The 21,430-nt window shown below is 33.2% G+C and overlaps 3 protein-coding genes across 4 annotated transcripts; 1 reads left to right on the forward strand and 2 right to left on the reverse strand.

Moving 5' to 3' along the window:
- Positions 1-3,911: 3,911 nt before the first annotated feature.
- Positions 3,912-7,405, forward strand: LOC8273485 (L-tryptophan--pyruvate aminotransferase 1). Its single transcript, XM_002527861.4, has 5 exons — positions 3,912-4,184; positions 4,630-4,936; positions 6,137-6,417; positions 6,556-6,857; positions 6,962-7,405. The coding sequence occupies exons 1-5, from the start codon at positions 4,081-4,083 to the stop codon at positions 7,147-7,149; spliced, it is 1,182 nt and encodes a 393-aa protein (XP_002527907.2). The 5' UTR covers positions 3,912-4,080; the 3' UTR covers positions 7,150-7,405.
- Positions 7,406-7,428: 23 nt separating this feature from the next.
- Positions 7,429-11,373, reverse strand: LOC8273487 (putative disease resistance protein At1g59780). The gene has a single exon (XM_002527863.3). The coding sequence runs from the start codon at positions 10,132-10,134 to the stop codon at positions 8,419-8,421; it is 1,716 nt and encodes a 571-aa protein (XP_002527909.2). The 5' UTR covers positions 10,135-11,373; the 3' UTR covers positions 7,429-8,418.
- Positions 11,374-18,245: 6,872 nt separating this feature from the next.
- LOC8273488 (disease resistance protein RPM1) lies at positions 18,246-20,238 on the reverse strand. 2 transcript variants are annotated; one of them, XM_015724606.3, is made up of 2 exons: positions 19,963-20,101; positions 18,246-19,865 (listed from the first exon to the last, which is right to left on the reverse strand). In XM_015724606.3, the coding sequence occupies exon 2, from the start codon at positions 19,787-19,789 to the stop codon at positions 18,473-18,475; it is 1,317 nt and encodes a 438-aa protein (XP_015580092.2). In that variant the 5' UTR covers positions 19,790-19,865; positions 19,963-20,101; the 3' UTR covers positions 18,246-18,472. The 2 variants fall into 2 exon arrangements, with proteins under 2 accessions (XP_015580092.2, XP_002527910.4); XM_002527864.4 differs by having other exon boundaries at positions 18,246-20,238.
- Positions 20,239-21,430: the final 1,192 nt, after the last annotated feature.

Genomic DNA, 21,430 nt, shown 5'->3' on the forward strand with positions numbered 1-21,430 from the left:
AGATTTTCAAATTTGTCAAAATCAATTATTGTTAAACTAGATAACCAACGGTCTAAACTTATAAAATTTGTCGTAACTATAATAAATTTTGATACAATGAAAATCTTAAATTTATTGCATATTCTAATGGATTATTCCATATGTAAGCTAGAGATTGTTTAATTGATTAAATGAATACTGCATCAATATAAATTTATCAGAACTTAGATAAATATAAAATTTGTCGTATACTTAAATAAATTTGATATGAAATCTCAAGATTTTAAATTTGTCGAAATCAATAATTGTTAAACTAGATAACCAACAGTCTAAAACTATAAAATTTGTCGCAACTATAATAAATTTTGATACAATGAAAATCTTAAATTTGTCGCATATTCTAATAAATTTGTCTATATGTAACCTAGAAATTGTTCGATTGATTAAATGAATATTGCACCAATATAAATTTTTCAGAATTTAGATAAATATAGAATTTTTCGTATACTTAAATAAATTTGACATGAAATTACAAGATTTCAAATTTGTCGAAATCAATAATTGTTAAACTAGATAACCAAAAATGTAAAATTTATCAATTTTAAATTTGTCGTATATTATAACGTCTAAAAATCGTTCAATCTAATACAATTATATTGTAATTTAGATAAATGTGAAATTTGTCATGTACTGTAATAAATCCAATACCACATTTCACTATTAGATATTGACTTGTGTAAAAATGTAAAATTTGTTTCAGCATATAATATTTCAATAATTTTGAATTGGTCGCATATTCTAATAATTTTTTGTTTCATGTTTCATTCAACTATTGCCTTAGTGCCTACGAGCATACGCGGATCAACATATTGAATAAATTGAGGTTTTATTTTGTTTTTATTTTAACAATTAAACTGGAATTTCATTTACAAAACAGAGTCTAAGAAAATAAGAAACGTAAGATACAAACCCAATAAATAAGATTGTCAATTTTTTTTTTATTTGCCTCCATTCTCTAGATCAAAACTTTTTTTCTTTTAAAAATTTTTAAATTTCTAAACACCAAATTATTTAAGTAAAAAAGCTAAAGGGTAATTTTACCAATTTTATTTATTGAAATACATATAAAGTTAACATGACGAGATATGTAAGTGAAAATAGAGCTCACTCAAGCCAACTCAACGGTTCGGTGAAGGCAAATTGTAATATAAAAACTAATTTAGATTTTTTTAAAAGTCTAGTAACTATTTTTTGAATAAACAAAATATCCAGTCACCAAAATGACTAAAATTAGGAAACACATATAGCATTGGTGTAATTTTTCCTAAATTAAATAGGTCTAAAGGGTTTAAAATTAACACAGATTTTTTTTAAAAGAAAGGCAAAGCGATACCATACAACAGGCAGCGTGGACTTTAAATTTCTTTCTATTTTGGCAAATATATATATAGTTTGTTAGAGAATTTTAATTATTTTTATTTATAAATTAATGAATTTAAATTTAAAAATTTAGTTCAATTTGAGATATGTATTTTCTGTGGATACTGAATAAAATTTAACACGGAATAAAGATTAGATAAAAAAAAAATTAAAAAGTAAACGAGTTCTGTAATTTGATTATAAATCAAATTATAAAACTGTAATTGGTGATTATTAACAAAGAAAAATACAATCTTCCTTTTTGCTCTTTCTATTATTAGATTAGCAATACATTATATAAGTTGGCATCATTAACATAAGATTATGACAGATATTAACTCTTAGCCTTAATTGCCAAAACTTCTTGTATTTATTATCAAATTTAATATGTAGTTTTTAAATTATGTAATGTAGCTTTTAAAAGAAGAGTCGAAAGCAGTTATTTTGGAATAATAAAACATTTAACACACATTTATATCTTATTGTTTTGATACGTGAAAAATAAGTTTAAAGATAAAAAGATATTGTTTGTTAGTTTCAATTTTTCTTTTTTAAAAAGAAACATGGAAGCCATGCTCCATATGTGCTGCCACACTATCAAAATTATAAATAAAAAGATTTAAATCGAATCGATTGATCATATTATTGGTAAATTAAATTAATTATATAGCGATATATGATAAATTTTTTTATCATTATTTTAATCTACAGATGATATAATAAACTAAATTTATTTAAAAAATTATAAATATAAATAATTTAATATTTATTTCACCAATTTATAACAATTTAGTCTTTATTATATATATTACATTAATTTTAGGGTCAATATTTATTTTCGCATGCTAATATCAAATATATATTATGTTATAATAGTGCCATTTTGGAGACGAAATTCAGTTTATAAGAACTGAAAGTTTATGATGATATCACATGTATAATCATAAAACGCCACATGCATCTACTAAACGCAAATAATTTCTTGTCCCTCATATTCTTATAACAAAAGACAATTTCTTTTTTTATAAAACATAAAAAATAAAAGAAACCACATGCATCATCATTAGCTCTCCTTTTTTGCTTTAATTTGAATTATAAATTTATATGTTAAACGGAATCGTTGGGAGCACATGAATTGAAAGCCGACAAAGCATAAAAAGAAATGGTTTTATATGTAGTTTGATTTTGGGCAGCCTAAAATCATGTGGCAGAATTCTTATGAAGAATGGGGCAAATGGTTTCTTCTTTGTTTCTTATCAATCATGGGAATGATATTTTTAATCCTTACTATCTTGGAGAGAAATATCTTTCTCGCCTTTTACCATATTTTTAACCATTCTTAAATCATTTTATTGTTATTTTAATTAGAATGTTTTGTATATTTATTTTTACATCTTAACAATGATTAATTTCTAAAGACATCTAAAGCTTATAAGAGAGTTAACAAATACAAATTCAAATATAGTATTATTATAGGATTAAAAAAATAAGGAGGAGAGTTTAATATAATAAATATAAAACTACATGTGAAAATCTTTCTGATATTAATATCTTCCTCAGATTTTACTATTTTTCTTTTGAGCTTGGTAAATTTGTATCCAATTTTCACTCTTAAAATGGTCACCTTTCACAAGTTTTATCAAATATTTATATGTGTAAAATAAGAGAAAAAATACATATAGGAATATATTGCATAAGATAAGGAAGTCCCAAATTTAAGTTTCGTTTAATTATTTTATTAATTTTTATAGTTAATAAATAGATAGATAATCATTTATGTAACTTTGGGCTATTTGGTTTTTTAATAGGACAAGAAGGAGCGCCTATTTGGTAATAGAGAAGAAGAAAGGCAGAAGTCTTATTTGGTAGATACAACTCTATAATGAATCATTTATGGAATTTCTTTCATAGTTAACTAAAAAGAGCTATTCTCTTATATATATATATATATTTGGCACATACAAGAACTATAGTCATTATAAAAAAGAAACCTAATATGAAACAAGACCCTTTTCTTTTTGTTGAATATAACTTATTCAATGAAAAAAGAAAGAGAAGTTAGTGAGGTAAATTATATAATAAAATAAATGGTTATATATAATAAGGAGAAATTTAGTTAATTTATATTTGTATATAAGCATCATTATCTTTTTAAATAACAAAAACAAAATTTAATTTATTTTTGAATTCCAATATTCTATTAGTAGTAACTTTTTCTAATACGATGAATAATTAGTTCAATGAGTTTATACAGAAGTAATAAATCTCCATTTACTATTTTCTTCAATAAAAGAGAAATCTCCATTTACTATTATAAGGAATTATTAAGATATTCCTATTCGTGAAAAAAAGAAATAGTAACTCTCCTTTTAAGGTCAACATAAGCTTAAATTTAATAGAGAATCTGCGTAAATCTGAGGAAAGAGATTGCAGTTTCATTACGTGTAGCAGGTTTTGCTATATAATCTCCAAATGTATGCCACTTTTGGGATTATAGTCCAAATGGTAAGTTACAGGCATAGTGGTTCATGCACCACCCCACCTATATTTTTCTGTTTTCTATATATATCTCTGGGTACCAGCGCATAGCTACAAAAGAAACACACTTCCAATCCCTGTCTGACCCATTAACGCAACCATAATTCTTTTCCAGTTTCAGAGAGCAAACAAAGAGGAGAGAAAATGGGTGGTTTAGAGAACGCAGCTAATGACAACAAAACCTCTGTTTCTGCTGGTAATGGCACCAAGAACGTCCCCTCCCCGGATTCCATTATCAATCTTGATCAGTAAGTTCGTTCTTATTATCTGTTTCTTTGCGTTCAGTTTGCTTTCGTCTTGAACAAGGTTTCTGAAATTAGATTTTAGATTCCTTGCATGCTTGGCTTTCTGGGCATTACCCATTGTTACTGCATTTTCTGTAATGTTCATCTCGTATTCCGTTCAGGATACTCGAGCCTGATACTCTCCTGTCGAAGAACCCCCGTTACTAACTATAATAGCCAAACCGTAAATCATATCACAAAATCGTCAGGAATTCAAAATCCTAGAACCCATGTTCTCCTTTGTAGACGAAAGAAAATATGATCAATATCTATCTAAAAATCTCTACTTTATCCAAATCCACGTACTTGGTGGCTACTTCCACGTACCACTTACTGGATTATCTCCTGATAAGTACAGACTAACGTTAGAGTATTTTTCTTTTTTCTTTTTCTGTACAAATTTTAACAGGGGCGATCCGACGATGTTCGAGCCTTATTGGAGGAAACAAGGCGACAAGTGTACGATGGTGATCTCAGGAAGTGACTTGATGAGCTACTTCAGCGATATTGGAAACGTATGCTGGTTCCTAGAACCACAACTCTCTGATGCCATCAAGCGGCTTCATCGGACGGTCGGAAATGCAGTATCAGATGATCGGTACATCGTGGTAGGGACAGGCTCGACTCAGCTCTACCAGGCTGCGCTTTACGCTCTTGCTTCTTCTTCCGGTGGGCCTGAGCCCATCAGTGTTGTGTGCGCTGCTCCTTACTACTCGGTGAGTGACTAATCAAAAATTCACTTTGTGATGCAATCAGAACCACTGATAATGGTTGACTTATTCAGTTTTTGTTTTAAGTGTGTGATTAGATCTTAATTAAGATTTAACAAGTCAAAGTCAACGGAACAAAGATTTAATTTACCTTTTTTCTTTTTGATTTGCGGCAACACCGTGTCTCTTGCTGAGTCTCTGTTTATGGGCCAACCTTGAACATGCAATGTTCTTCTTCTTCTGCGTCCTATTAGCTTTAATCATCGTATTAATTAGGATGCTAACAAATTATTAATAACTTGAGATACTGAACCTGGGTTCTTCTGAACAATATTATTTTTCCATTGTCATGTTGAGCTAATGTTACTGTTATTTTTAAAGTCTCAACAAATAAGTGTATGATATTTTTTAGTATAATATAGGAGCTTCTATAATTAAAAAAGAAAATTCTAAAATTCGATACCTGACCATCTGATCTTATAATTAAGAATTGTACTGATAATTGTAAGGGACAAAGTGACAAACATGTTTCAAAACACACACACAAAAATTTAGAAAACAAACACACCATGTACAACATGTGCATGTTCTTCTAGCCCTAGATCCCAGGCAAACATGGTAACATGGCTATGTCTGGCTTTCCTACATTTATTAAACTTTGGATCCTTCTCTTCTCTTCTGTTCAACTCAAGTTGATGGTGGGGAAGTGCTTGTCTTTGTTGTTTGCTACACCAACACTCAAATCTTGATTTGGCCAATCCGCATTGAGCGGCGGCCCTCAGGAACTAAAGATGATTGATTCTGAAACCACTAGAGTTCTTTCCAAAAAGCAGACAGGAAAGATCCATTTGCCTGTTCTTCAATTGAGAAGGAAGATAGTTATTATCAGTGGAATAAAAACATAAACGATTTAATAATAAATTTTGCTGTACTTGGAGCAGACATCTTGCATATTGGCCACATTTTCCATAAACTTAGATTTATAAGTCTTGTGCAAATATTAATCATGATTCCATATTTATATGCGTATATATTGGCACTGCTTTTTCTTATATATTTAATGATATAATCTGTTGGTGCTTCCACGCTTAAAAATTAAAGTTCCTTGCATTCTTTTAAGAAAAAAAGAGGATAGCACAGTGAATTTCCTGAAATTTAATCGACTCGTTATTGCTTTAAATTGGTAATGTTCCTATTGTTTTACAGTCGTATAAAGAGGAGACGGACTTCCTGCGTTCCAGGCTCTACAAATGGGCCGGTGATGCTTATGCATATGATAAAAATGAACCTTACATTGAGGTTGTCACTTCACCAAATAATCCTGATGGTGCTATCAGAGAAACTGTGGTCAACCGAGGTGAAGGAAAGCACATTTATGATCTGGCCTATTATTGGCCCCAGTACACAGCAATTACTCGTCCAGCTGATTATGATATAATGCTGTTTACATTCTCGAAAAGCACCGGGCATGCCGGTTCCCGAATTGGGTAAGCAACACATGCCCTGATCATTTTGTCTTATAGATAACATCGATATTCTGAAAGGCAAAAAGGAAGAAAGAAAAAAAAGAGGATTATATTATGCCTTCAGTTTTGATTTTTTCTTTTCCTTTTTTTGGATTGAAGATGGGCACTTGTTAAGGAAAAAGAGGTGGCAAGGATGATGACTAAATTCATAGAGGTTAGCTCTATTGGCATATCTAAAGAATCCCAGATTCGAGCTGCAAAAATTCTTGGAGTGGTTACTGAAAACTGTCAACATTTTGGGACTCCTGAATCAGAAAATTTTTTCGAGTACGGCCAGTGCCTGATGGCTGAGAGATGGAAGAAATTGCGAGAAATCGTTAAGAACAGTAAAATTTTCACTCTGCCCAAGTACCCACAAGAATGGTGCAACTTCAGTGAGAAGTACATTGAATCAAATCCTGGTAATGCATATTATAAGGATTGTGTATTAATTAGTCTTTTTCTCTTTTCTTTTTCGTCCAAGCAAATTGATTTTCTAATTAACACTTGCCTTTTCTCTTAATAGCCTTTGCTTGGCTGAAGTACAAGGAAGATGCAGACTGCGAGGGTCTTTTAAGAGCACATAAGATACTGACAAGAGGCGGCGAGCGTTTTGGAGCCGGTCGAAACTACGTCAGGGTTAGTATGCTGAGTCGAGAAGATGCATTTAACCAATTTCTGGAGAGGTTATTGGCAATCGAAGGCCAGGCCTGAAAGGATAAGAGAAAGAGGAAAGCTTGATATTTCGTATGCATAGAGTAGGTTTATGTTTAGAACCCCGGGGATGACAATTGCTCAGTTCTAGATCATCCATCAGGAGGTTAAGTTCATTTCAAATTTCAGCTCTAAGTTATAGGCAGACACAGTTGGGGCACCTTTGAATTTGTATAGAAACAGATGAAATGGTGACAGGAGTTGCACTTTCCTAATATGTCGTTGCTTCAATAATAAAGATTACTTGCTTATGCCATACAATAATGAATTACAGAAAGATAAAGTAGAAACCAACTTAATGATGAGATGATATTTAAGAATCAAAAGGAATTGCAAGACTAGTATCCATGAAGGAAAAGCAATTCATTCTGCAAGAGATAAATTTTTTTATCATGGCTTCTTATTTTACCTGATTTTAATAGAAATAGGGAAACGTCACTTCAAAAACAAGAAAAAAAGAAAGAATAAGTGCCTAATGTCATATTCCCTGGACTTGAAGCAGAGATGACAAGGGAGAATAAAGATTTAACATAAAAACCTCACATCCTTACACCTGCTTTCATGTTTTGATATGGTCAATAGATTATCACTCTGAAATGTTCTTAATCTTTTAATTCTCTTCACCATTGAGTTGCTCGCAAGATCTTTATGTATACTAAACAAATGCAATTCTTGAAGAGTAGAAATATTCTGTAAACTTTCAGGAAGAAACCTCAACCTGTAACCACCCAGAAAAAAGCCCTTCAACTTGGAAAAACTCCTTCGACAATCTCAGCCCACTGCAGTAGAGTGGCAGATCCAATATGGGGAGTTTCCAGCTTCGCGAAACCACCTATAGGCACCCCCTCGAGTGAGATGTTTTAATCTTGGAAGAAAATGAAGGACTGACTTGGGGGTTCTCCAGTAGCCTCGAGTAAAATAAACCTAGTGGTGAGGTTTTCCATGGAGGAAATCCAACCGGTAATTTTAACTAGTCCACCAATTAATCTAAGCTCCTGGAGAAGCGTTGCAGGAGAAAATTGTTCCATTTGAGGAAGGAAATTGTGTGCCGTCACAGAAACTTCCCTCTGCTTGTAATTGTAATGACAAGGAGACAAGTTTTGACATCTTCTTGATTCTTGCAGCTAGATCCCAATCATGGTCATCAGAGACACGCTTAATACCAAGTATTTTCAGTTGGAGTAAGGCACTAAGTGCTCCTTACAGCTACTTGCACCTGCGTAAGATAACTTGTTAAACTATCTTTCACTTGGAGAATTATAGGGAAAGTCAGGCGCTCAACAACACATCCTTCGGATCTCCTACGAAAATCCCGCAAAATTTTTGTCGATAGCAAGCCCTGAGTTTTGAGATATGCTTGATCTTGTAATTTTCTTCATTGATTAATCTCCAAGCAAGGTCTTCATGCATAGGAATCAAAGCTAGTTCCTCAAGTGTAGAAATGTTTTGTAAACCTTCAGGAAGAAATCTCAACTCTAAACAGCAACGAAAACTAAGACATTTTAATTTTGGAAATGCTTCATTTTCAATCTCTGTCCATTCCACTAGAAACTTGGAAGCAATTGTAAGAGTTTTCAACTCCCGGAACCCACCTGCTTGGCAGAAATCTTTACCAATTTGCTTTCCTCTGTAGGCTTCCCATAGAGTGAGATGTTTTAATTTGGGTAGAAACTGAAGGACTGAAGTTGGCATCTCTTGTAGGTCAGAGTGGAATAAATTTAAAGTGGTGAGGTTTGACATGGAGGCAAGCCAAATGGGCATTTCAATTAGGCCACCATCTATATAAAGCTCCTGAAGAACAGGTGGAGGGGAAAATAATTCAAATTCAGGAAGAAGCGAAAACCTTTCATCTGTATCTTCACAGTAGTTTTGCTCTGCTTCTAGTGACAAGGAGATGAGATTTCCCATTTTCATGATGGCTGCATATAGCTCACTGGCATGATCTTCGCTGACTCGCTTAACGCCAAGCTCTCGTAATTGGGTTAAGGTGCTCAATTCACTAGCAATGCCACCTCCAGCATACACACCAGTGAAAGTGTGGAGATTCACCAACTTACCAATCCCTTTGGGTACTATAATTTCACCATATTCGATGCTTCTGGACATAAGAAGGTGCCTCAACTGTTTAATTCTCAGAACTTCAATTGGTAGTTCATGCAGCCATCCGCACATTCTTATATCCAAAGTTTGAAGTTTCTGAAGATTGCCTAAAGCCTGTGGAAGCTCATTCAGATCTGAGTTTTCCAAGCCTAAATATCTCAGGTGAACCAAATCCCCTATTTCATTGGGTAAATATTCTATTTTACCATCCACATCCAACACCAACAGAAATTGAAATCCGCATATAGTTTCCATGGAGGCCCCAGAAATGCCACTTTCAGATTCAAAGGAAGAAGATCCACAGCGTTCAGCAGTCACCATGAACAGAGATCGAATTAAAAGACTTTTCAAGCTAGAAGGGATGCCTTTACCATGGTCCCTGATTACCAGACGCAAGAGTAAATTTGCAGGGTTAGTGACAAAATCTTGTTTCTCTGTTTTAATAAGAGACAATTGGCGAAGCAAGCTGGGCACTTGAAGAATATTCCCACTTCCATCTTGTTCTTCTTGAAGCATTCCTATGCCAATTAATTCTGTAATTATGCTGGCAGCTATATCCTCCATGATACTCCCATTCTTTTCCTGTATTAGACGTTCAGCCAACAAAAGCCGAATTAGTTTCCCCTTCTCCATAGAGTATCTGATGGAGATGCAGCAGTACTCAAAGCAGCACTTGAGACGATCAGGAAGCTTTTCATAATCTGATTTCAGAGCTGCTAAACAGTCGCTTTCATCTTTGTTGGCAGCTATGCTCGACATTGACGATCTGTTTCCATCGTCAAGTGATATACTTAGAACACCATCATCTTGATTTTTCTTTCTCAGTAATTCCGCAACAAAGGATTCTATATTATCTGAATTACAAGTGAAGTAGAAGTGAGGCATTTGTTTTTTAAGTATCACCCAATTCAGCAACAAAAACAATTTCTTTTGTACTTTGTTTTAGTGTGTTGAAGAATGATGTTGAAGAATGAAAACCAAAACAGAAGAATGCACATGCTATCAAGAAAGGGAGTTTCAGAGACTATACAAGCAGAAAGCTTGTACAAGCTTTTTCTCGAAAACTCGCAGGAAAGGGAGCACCTTTCTTACCTTGAAGGAAAGGTCACTTCGAACTTACCTAACGAAGAAAGAGAGGTTGACATAGGCCTAGGACAACCGTTAGAATAGAGCTTAGGCAACAGTTGAATAAATTGTGTATATATGAACAAATAATGTCACTTGTAATCTTAGAATCATATACAGAAAGCAAAACATCATTGATCATTAATTTCACATGGTATCAGAGCAGGTCATAAGCCTGTGATCATCATCTACCTTCAAAAATCTTTCAAACAAACCAATCATGTCTCAAAATGAACATAAACTAACCAACATCATTCTGAAAGGCAATCAAAATTACTTCGAATGGTCAAAATCTGTGTATATTAGTCTCAGTGGCAGAAGAAAATTAGGTTTCATCACAGGAACAAAATAAAAATCCAAACCAGAAAGGCTAGAAGCTCCGATAGAATATGAAGTAGAAAAATTGGAAGAGTGGCAAACGACAAACAACATGGTCATGTCGTTGCTCACCAGCACAATGAAGCCCCAAATTTCCAGGCTCTGCATGCTTCTAGAATCATCAAAGGCGATTTGGAAAAAAAAAAACGAAAGGGCTGTATGGCCATCAACAAAATTTCACACACATTTTCAATCTCAAGCAAGAATTATCGCAAATCACACAAGGTACCAAAAACAGCTCAGAATATGCAACAGAAGTTCTAACCAGATGGAAAGAACTGCAAAACTATTTCCCTCCAATAACTGACACAGAAGAACTACAGAAGATGGCAGAACAAGACCTAGTCTACATTTACCTGGGAGGATTGAACTCAAGCTACGAAAGCTTGAGGTCCCAAATCCTCCCGTCAACGAAACTCCCTAAAATCGACGCTGTAATAGCTAATATTCTGCGAGAACAAACTCGGAGAATCCTAATGAACTCCTCTCTCTCTCTCGACGCTACAGAAAATCAAGCGTGCACCACTCGACGCCTCAACACCCACGAAGTGAACCGACCAAGAGGAGGACCAAATAACGTCAAACGATGCGACCACTATAAAAAAATAAGGTCATCGTCACGACCAGTGTTTGCCGATTCGGGGATGGGAGAAGGGAAACAGTGCTGGAGGAACAAAGAGAGGAGAAAGAGGGGAAAGAAAGTTTGGATTCGGCGAGGCTAATAGAAGAGAAGAAAACCCGAGAGAAAATGGTGAAAAGAATGGGTCGTCATATGCTGAGAGTTATATGACAACCCGACCCGGCTTCCTGACCCGATCCGGACCTAAAGGCAACACAGTAACCCGAACCGATCAGGATATCTGACCCAACTTCTTGACTCGACTCGGATTCAATCCAAATCCGACCTGTTTTCCAACTAGATCTGACCCAGCAGCAACACAAGCCCAACTAACCCAATTATTGTCATAGATTCAGACCCTGATTCAGTAACAACCTAGTAGGTCAGGTTCGGTACTAAATTCTTTAAATTCATTCCAAAATATTGCAAATACCTACCATGATGCTTGGATTATTGATTCTGACGTCACTGATCACATGACATGGGATCTAATGAAATTGCAAAATTTAGCTCTCATTGCATATTCCCAACATGTGACAGTCGTTAATGGGACCAAAGCCAAAATTCATGGCTGCAGTACCACTTTATTATTTAACAAAAATATTAAGAATGTCTTGCTATTACCTGAATTTAAATCAAATCTCTTATCTGTTGGAAAAATAACTTGTAATTTAAATTGTAATGTTATATTCTCACCTTCAGTCATATTTCAGGACCGAATTACTAGGAAGACGATTGGTGAGAGATAATTAAAAAATGAGTTATACTACCTCAAAAATTCCCCCAAACAGTGTCTTATGTCAAACAACACAATTGATCAAGGCATGTTGATATATCGACGGTTTGGGCATCCCTCTGATAAAGTTTTAAACCAACTATTTTATTACAATTTAAATTTCAGTCACTGTGATGTCTGTAAATTTTCTAAACACACTCGCTTGCGATTTTCTTTATCATCTAGTGTCTCTAAAAAAACATTTGAATTAATATACTATGATGTTTGGGGACCTATCCCCATTGAATCTTATAATCACTTCTGATATTTTGTTACTTTTATTGATGACTATTCTCGTACCACCTGGGTTTACTTATTAAAAGAAAAAAAATGAGGTATTCTCTTGCTTTTAAGAATTTTTTCACTTTATCCAAAAGCTGCCAAAATCAAATTTTTTCGCTCTGACAATGGCACTGAGTACATAAACTGTAATTTTTCAGAACTTTTTAAAAGAGAGGGAATTGTGCATCAAACCGCATACATTAATACTCCTGAATAAAATGGGGTCTCTGAATGCAGAAACAGGCATCTTCTCAATATTGCGAGAACTCTTCTTTTTCAAAATAATGTCCCTACTATCTATTGGTCGGATGTCCTCTTAATAGGTTATCCAGCATCACATTGAAAAACCTCAGTCCATTAGAGATCCTTAAAGGCAGAAAACTCAAAATAGGGCACATACGAGTCTTTAGCTGCTCCTGCTATGTTCACATCAAACGTCACAACAAGTTTGATAAAAGCTCTATTAAAACTCTCTTTTTAGGATACTCCTCTCAAAAAAGGGGTATAAATATTACGATCCTACCACTCACAAAACTTATATATCCCGGGATATCTCGTCTGTCGAAAATGAACCCTACCATAAGGATAATCTCTAAAACCCTCTAATAGACACTCATGGGCCATACACTCTATTATTTCCGCATAACTCTAATTTTTTCACAGCATTCAAGAACAGGTTGTTCACTTAGAGGGGGAGCCGAACTCAAACTCAAGGCTAATTCCTTTAAGGAGAGAAGCTTAAATACTCAAAGAAGAACCTCAAGTAGAAGCAATCGCCTTGCAGAGATCTACTCGACAGACTAGACCTCCTGTAAAATTAAGGGATTATTTGTCCCATAAGGTAACATATCCAATCCAGCATTTTATCTCTTACGATACCATTTCAAACCAATACCGGACCTATCTAAGTAACATCACAACATACACTGAACCTACATCCTTCTACGAAGCCAACACCAACTCAAAATGGTGTAAGGCCATGAAAGAAGAACTTCAACCCCTAGAGAAAAATGATACTTGGAATATTGTCCCGCTACCACCAAACAAAGAACCTATAGGATGCAGATGGATATATAGAATAAAATACAACTGTGATGGAACGATTGAAAGATACAAGGCCAGACTAGTAGCCTGAGGATTCACTCAAAACTATGGAGTCGATTATCAAGAAACCTTCGACCCTGTTGTAAAAATGAATATCGTCTTCCATCAGTAGCTACCAACTAGGGATGGAATCTATTTCAAATGGATGTCAAAAATGCTTTTCTGCAAGGCAATTTGGAAGAAGAAGTCTATATGACTCTTCCCCCTAGCCATGAATCTACGTCAGACACTTCTCTGGTATGTAAGCTGAAAAAGGCAATCTATGGATTGAAACAATCTCCAAGAGTATGGTATGCCAAACTAAGCCTCTTTCTTTTAAATATTAACTTCAATTAATGCGTATCAGATTCTTCCATGTTTGTTAAACATACTTAAACACACAGTATTATTGTCCTTGTGTATGTTGCGACATTATAATAATAGGGAATGACGATCAAGAAATAGAGAAAGTCAAACAAAGCCTAAAAAGGGAATTTAACATTAAAGATCTTGGACAACTATCATACTTCCTTAGAATAGAAATGACAAAATTAAACAAATGATTGTTTTTATCCCAAAGAAAGTATGTCATTGACTTATTAAAGGAGATGAAAAAACTAGAAGCTAAATCAACTTAGAAGATGGTGAACCATTAACTAACATAGGACAATATCAGCGCTTAGTAGGTAAATTGATCTACTTAACTGTTACCAGGCCTGATATTGCATATGCAGTGAGTATGGTAAGCCAGTTCATGCACGCTCCTCGTACCAGTCATTTGGAAGCCATTGATAGGATACTTAGGTTTCTCAAGGGCACCCTAGGTTAAGGAATCTGGATGAAGAAAAACAACTTTAACATTATAGTTAGTTTCTGTGATGCAAATTGGGTAGGGAGCTGTAACATAAAATTAACTACAGGATTTTGCACCTTTGTAGGAGGAAACCTGGTGACATGAAAAAGCAAGAAATAAAGTGTGGTTGCAAGATTAAGTGCAGAAGTTGAATATCAAGCCATGGCATCTACGACCAGTGAACTCATTTGGATCAAACAAGTTCTCTAAGACATAAAAATCGAATATAACGGATCCATGAAAATGTACTGTGACAATCAAGCTGCTCGTCACATCGCATCAAACCCGGTATTCCACAAACGAACCAAACACATTGAAGTCAATTGTCACTTCATTAGAGAAAAAGTACAAAACAGAGAAATCGAAATACCATATGTCGGAAGTCAGGAGCAGTTAACGGATATATTAACAAAAGCACTCAACAAGACAAATCACCAAACCATTCTTAGCAAGATGGGTTCTGTAAATCTATACGAATCCAACTTAAGGAGGAGCGTTGAAGAATGATGTTGAAGAATGAAAACCAAAATAGAAGAATGCACAGGCTACCAGGAAAGGGAATCTCAGAGACTGTACAAGCAAAAAGCTTGTAGAGGCTTTTTCTTATAGACTCCCGAGAAATTAAGCAACCTTTCATGCCTTAAAGGAAAGGTCACTTCGACCTTACCTAAAGAAGAAAGATACGTTGACATAGGCTTAGGACAACCGTTAGAATAGAGCTTAGACAACCATTGAATAAATTGTATATATATAAATAAATATGTCAGTTATAATCTTAGAATCATATACAAAAACAATACATCATTTATCACTAATTTCACATATTACTTCTCATGATCTCAGAATGTAGATGTATATAGCAAAATGAGCAGTGGCCTATCTCCATTCCAAAGTCAAAAGTGGAAGATAACAGTGAACCCACCAAGTTGTTTCTAGTGGTTAGGTGGGACAATGCGATCATTCAATTTACAAGAATTTTTCTTCTCATGTGAATCTCATCAGCAATTGGATCAGGAACAAGGATTATGTACAAATTGACTCATTATCCTCGAATTAATTTTTGTCTCCCAGTTTTATGATGTGTCGGTTTGTAGAAGTTTTACATAGTAAAATGTAATTATGTATGAAAGTGAAGTTTCACATGTTAACATCAAACAGTGGGACAGTGCAATGTGGAAATTAACGAGTCCTTACATTACATCAATATAACAATCTTAGAATACTGCAAGGCTTCCACTTTCAGGCACAGCAAATTCATGGAACTTCATAACTATCTCGCTTGTGAAAATTAATTTCTTATGCCATACGGCAACAGAATACGAGATAGATCAAGTAGAAATCAACTTAATGCTAAGATGATAACTCCTAATCGAACAAGTAAAGCAAAAGATTAGCATCCATGAAGAAAAAGCAATTCCTTCTGTAAGATAAAATTTTATCCTGGAATCTTATTATACATGGTTTTAATAGAAATCTGAAAACGTCACTAAGAGTAAAAGGAGAAAGAAACAATAAAAGCCTAAAATGTTGAAGCAAAGATGACATGGGAGAGAAAAAATTTAACATAAAAGCTTCTCATCCTTGATCCTGGGTACATGCTTTAATATGGTCAATCGATCTCCACTGTTGGAATGTTCTTAATCTTGTAATTCTCTTCGCCACTTACTTTCCTTGCAAGATCTTCATGAAGCTCTATTGTGCTTCTAGAGTTTGTTGGGAGGGAGGGGCGGCTCCGTGAGGTAGGCTACTAAGACAATCGCCAAGGGACCCGTAGTTATAAAGAATTTCTAATTATAGAGGTTTTATATACGATATAGTCTAAATGTTTTTATAAAATTAAAATTACAAAAAAGAAAGATTTAAAATATTAAAAATATAACTTAATGAAAAACCTATAAAATAGGAATATTCTAAAATCTATATCTATATATATATATTAATTTCTGAAACTTAAATTTTTTTGATATATATGTTTAATTTTTGACATATAGAATTACCGTCTTGATATGTGTACTTACTTTTAACACATAAGATTCAAATTTATATATAATTTTATAATTTTTTCTATTAATTTATTGATTAATAAGTTACGCTTCTATTAACACTCATTCTAATCCTAAAAAATAACATATTAATAATAAATTAGTTTTCTAATTAGATAATGATTATCTAAAAAAAATATATTAGTTATATTTTAATATTACATTTAAATAATAAATATTACATTTTAATATTACATTTAAATAATAATTTTAAAAAATAGTTATATCAATTATATTGATAAACCACTAGTTAGTTTATAAATTTAAAATTGAAAATAAAAAATATTACAATACTAGAACTCAGCACTAGTAATAATAACATTCTAATTAATTCTACAATTTTTTTCTTAAATAATAGCACCTTTACACAAATATTTATTCTTTTTATAGAAAAAGATTCTAACAATTGCTTACTTTAACATAAATTCATCCAAAAATAAACCTCAGATTTTTAAAAATCTCATAATATCATTTTGTTTTTTTTCCCTATAAATTGATGATAGAAAAACTGCGTAAATATTCTTTTAATTCTCATAAATCACACTATCAGATAAAATGGAAACTTTATATATTTCCAAGGAGGTTCTCTGTACCCATAAAGATAGGTCGACAAGATTTTCCAATTTCATAGACATTAGGGCAGGAAGTCCTTGTAGTTTGGTTGGATGACTGAACTATCAACAAAGTCACCTCTATACACCTCCAAGACAATAAAGAGGTTTGCAATTATTATGGATATGGAAAGACTGGTTTCCGCAGTGTGTGAAACTGAGACTCCATTCAGATTCTCTTTTTAGTGAATAACTCTATTTAGTAACTCACTTTTCTCTAATTGATGCTTTTCTTTTCATCATCACCAGCACTTTCAGTGTAGGTAATTTCTTGAAATTTCCGAAAACTAACCCCACTACTTTATGCTCTCTCTAAACTCCAAATCCCTCCATTTTTAAGTTTTAACAATCTGCTACCATATTACATTTTCTTCTAGTTTTATTTACATTGAAACTTAATTAAATCTAATTCTTCGTAAAAGGTGCAAAATATGCAACACCTTTCTTATTCTGTTTAGTTCAATAATGTCTTGAAGAAATTAGTTTAATGAAAAAAAAAAAATTTAATCTATTTTAAGCAAATATTTTCATCTATATATGAAGCCGATCAATATATAATGTATATTTATTAGCTTTAAATATTTAAAAATATATATGCTAATCATTCAACACTCAACATTTATTGTTCATATAATCGTTATACACCTGGAATAGATAAATACATTTTACTTTAGAAATGTGATATAATGAACATGTTACATCTTATATTGTCAATAAACTTGCAATGTGAAAGAGTGTTAGTAGAAACCAAATTGAAATTATTCAAATGAACATGTGTTTATAAAATTAAAACTGAGCTTTACTCTCTGGCAATTTGAGATTTTGGTATTCATTTTGGCTACAGGTAATGGGAATTTGTTTCAGCAGTACTGATTGTTATTAAATGGATTTTGTATCATGTGATTTGAAACTTCGGCCCCATCAAGTGTTTTTCTTTTATATATTTTCATCTGATTTTAAATGTTTACCTAATAATTTTTTTTATACTCTAATCTCCTCACATCAGTTTCAATTTTCACTTTGAATTATAGGTAGAAACAGTTGGGGCACCTTTGACTTTGTGTTACAAACAGATCAAGTGGTGACAGGATTTGCAATTTCCTATATTCGTTGCTTCAATAGCTAACACTAATTTCTTTCGCCATACAGCACTGAAGTACAGGAAAGATCAAGTAGAAACCAACTTAATGCTTAGCCAATTAAGAATCAAACAAGTAAAGCAAAAAGATTTGCATCCATGAAGGAGGAACAATTCATTTTGTAAGATTAAAAGATTATCATGGGATCTTATTTTACATGATTTTAGTAGACATTCAAAAGTATCAGTAAGAATATAAGAAAAGGAAATGCCTAAACATCGTAATCTGTAAACTCCAAGCATATATGACGAAGGAGCATAAAACATTTAACACAAAAGCCTGACATCCTTAATCCTGGTTACATGCTTTGATATGGTCAATAGATTATCACTTTTGGAATGTCCTTAATCTTGTAATTCTCTTGACCAATAAGTTTCCTGGCAAGATCTTTGTGTGTATTAAACAAAATTAATTCCTGAAGTGTAGAAATATTCTGTAAACTTTCAGGAAGAAACCTCAACCTGCAACAGTTCCAGAAAATGAGACGCCTTAAACTTGGAAAAGCTCCTTCTACAATCTCAGTCCACTCCACTAGAGTCCGAGATACAATTGATAGAGTTTCCAGCTTTGGGAAACCACCTGCCTCACAAAATTCTTTACCAATGCATTTTGCCTTATAGGCATCCTGTAGACGGAGATGTTTTAATTTTGGAAGAAACTGAAGGACTGAATTGGGGTTCTCCAATAGCTTTGACTGAAATAATCCTAGAGTGGTAAGGTTTTCCATGGAGGAAATCCATTTGGGAATTTCAACTAGTCCACCACTTAAAATAAGCTCCCGAAGAAGCGGTGGAGGAGAAAGTTGTTCGATTTCAGGAAGAAGTTGTGTATCATCAAAGAAACTTCCTTCTGCTTCCAAGGACAAGGAGACAAGTTTTGACATCTTCATGATGGCTGCAGATAGATCACTAGCATGATCTTCAGAGATACGCTTAACACCAAGTTTTTTCAGTTGGACTAAGGCACCCAATTCATTAGCAATCCCACCTCCAGCATACACTCCATCACAAGTCTGAAGATTGACCATTGTTGCAAAGCCTTTTGAAACTCTAATTTCACCATTGTTGGTTGTATGGGACATCAAAAGGTGCCTCAACTGTCGAGAATTTAACATCTCTATTGGAAGTTCACGTAGATTTCTAAATCTATTCCATCTTGCATCCAAAGTTTGCAGTTTCTGAAGATTATTTAAGGTCCTTGGAAGGTCATCTATATTTGACCACCGCACCTCTAAATACTTGAGATTAATTAGGCTTCCCACTTTATCAGGCAAGCACTCCACCTCGCCATCTAAACCTAAAACCACCAGGGATTGCAGCCTGCAAAAAGTTTCCATGTAGGCCCGAGAAAGTCCTCGAGCAGAAACGGAAGAAGGAGCACGTCGCTCAGCAGTAATCAAAAACAAAGAATGAATTTGAAGGCTTTTGAAGTTAGGAGGAATGTCCTTCCCATCATCTTCAATCACAGCATATACAGGTAAGTTTGCAGCTTTAGCAACAAAATCTTGTTCATCCACTTCAACAAGGAAAAGTTCAAAATATGGTTCAGAAACTTTCACTTCAGCATGGTAATTTTCTTGAAGCATTTGCAATCTAACAAACTCCTCAATAATGTTTTCTATTACATCTTCCATGATTTCCCCCGATTTTTCTGGTACTGTATATGCGGCCAAAAGAAGCCTAGGAAGTTTTTCCTTGTCTACACCATATCTAAAGGTGATGATGAAACAATAATCTAAGCATGACTTGAGATGATCAGGAAGATTTTCATAGTTTGACATGAAATATTCTGAACTAGAAGTCTTACCTTTGCTTCCTTTAGAATTAGAAGAGCTCTCTCCTTCTTCAATATGATTACTGCTAGAAGCGACATCACCTTGAGATTTTGCTCTTGGCATCTCGACGAAGTAGAACTCTCTTCTATTTTCTGATTCACGCACGAAGTAGAAGAGAGGCATACTTGGAGAATATCGGATCAAACAAATCTGATAGAAGTTTTTTGTAGTTTTCTTCTGTATTTTAACTTTACCAAATATTCAGCAACAGATCAAAAATGCCTTTAGTATTGTATTTTGTTGGCCAATTCCCTGAAGTGTTATAGTCATAAAGATAGAAGTTTGACCAAAGAAGCACTTGTTATTTGTATTTTATTTGATCCACATAGATTTGTAGGCTAAATTACTCTCACCGTCCCAGGCTCTAGCTATAATATCGTTAAAGTCCCTAAATTTAATTTGTAATACTAAACCCTATGAACTTTGAGTTTAATAACACTAAACTCTCTACCGTCAATTTTCATTAACCACACCAATGAAAAGCCGACGAGGCACTCTAAGTGTCAATTTAAGAAAATAAAATAAAAGGCCACATCATTAAATAAAATATTTAGCAACATATCTCATTTATTATCTCATTTTCCTCTACCTTATTCTCTTTCTTCTTGAAATTTAATCTAAAAGAAAAAAAAATTCGGACAATTGTGAAAGTGAGAGTAATTTAACCAAATTTGTACGGTAGAAGAAATATATAGTGAAAGTTAGAGCAGGTGGAGATTATCATATTATTTTATTTGTACAATAGTGATGATAGTTGTCAAATCTGATTCGGTCCAGTCGGTTAAACCGATTGAATTATGAACCGAATTACAATCTAATTCAGACACCTTTTAAAACTTATTTTTACACTAATATATTTTAAAACTAACGATATGATCGAATCAACCGGTAACTAAATAATATGATCGAATTAACCGGTAACTAGGCGTGCTGATCACAGATCAGATAGATAAATTGACTAACAATCTCTTGCAAGTTAGGATTTATACCATTAACCTTCAAATTACAATGAATGTGCCTTAAACAACTAGCCAAATGAATATTATTGCAAAACTTATTTGTATAATTTAAAATACATAATTAATTTTCAATAACAGGATAACTAATATTTATCAAATAAAATTTTTTAAGATTATTTTTTATATTAACTTTATCTATACAAAATTTTAAATGTTAAATGATAGAAAATTTATTTTATTATTTAAGTGATTGTACAAATTTATTAAGTTGTGATATTCTAATTTTTTTTAAGAAAAGAATTATTTTAAATATAAAAAGTCAACTAAATTTTAGTCCATTTGGTTTATTATTTATAATCAACTAGTCGTTTATTCGTGCATTATTATTATTTCAATTATAAAATTAAGTTGATAGGTACAAGTTAATAAAAAATTTAATATTTAATATTTTATTTATAATATTTTGAAAAGCAATAGCAAA

Source organism: Ricinus communis, chromosome 7, assembly GCF_019578655.1.
Source record: "Ricinus communis isolate WT05 ecotype wild-type chromosome 7, ASM1957865v1, whole genome shotgun sequence".
Lineage (NCBI taxonomy): Eukaryota > Viridiplantae > Streptophyta > Magnoliopsida > Malpighiales > Euphorbiaceae > Ricinus > Ricinus communis.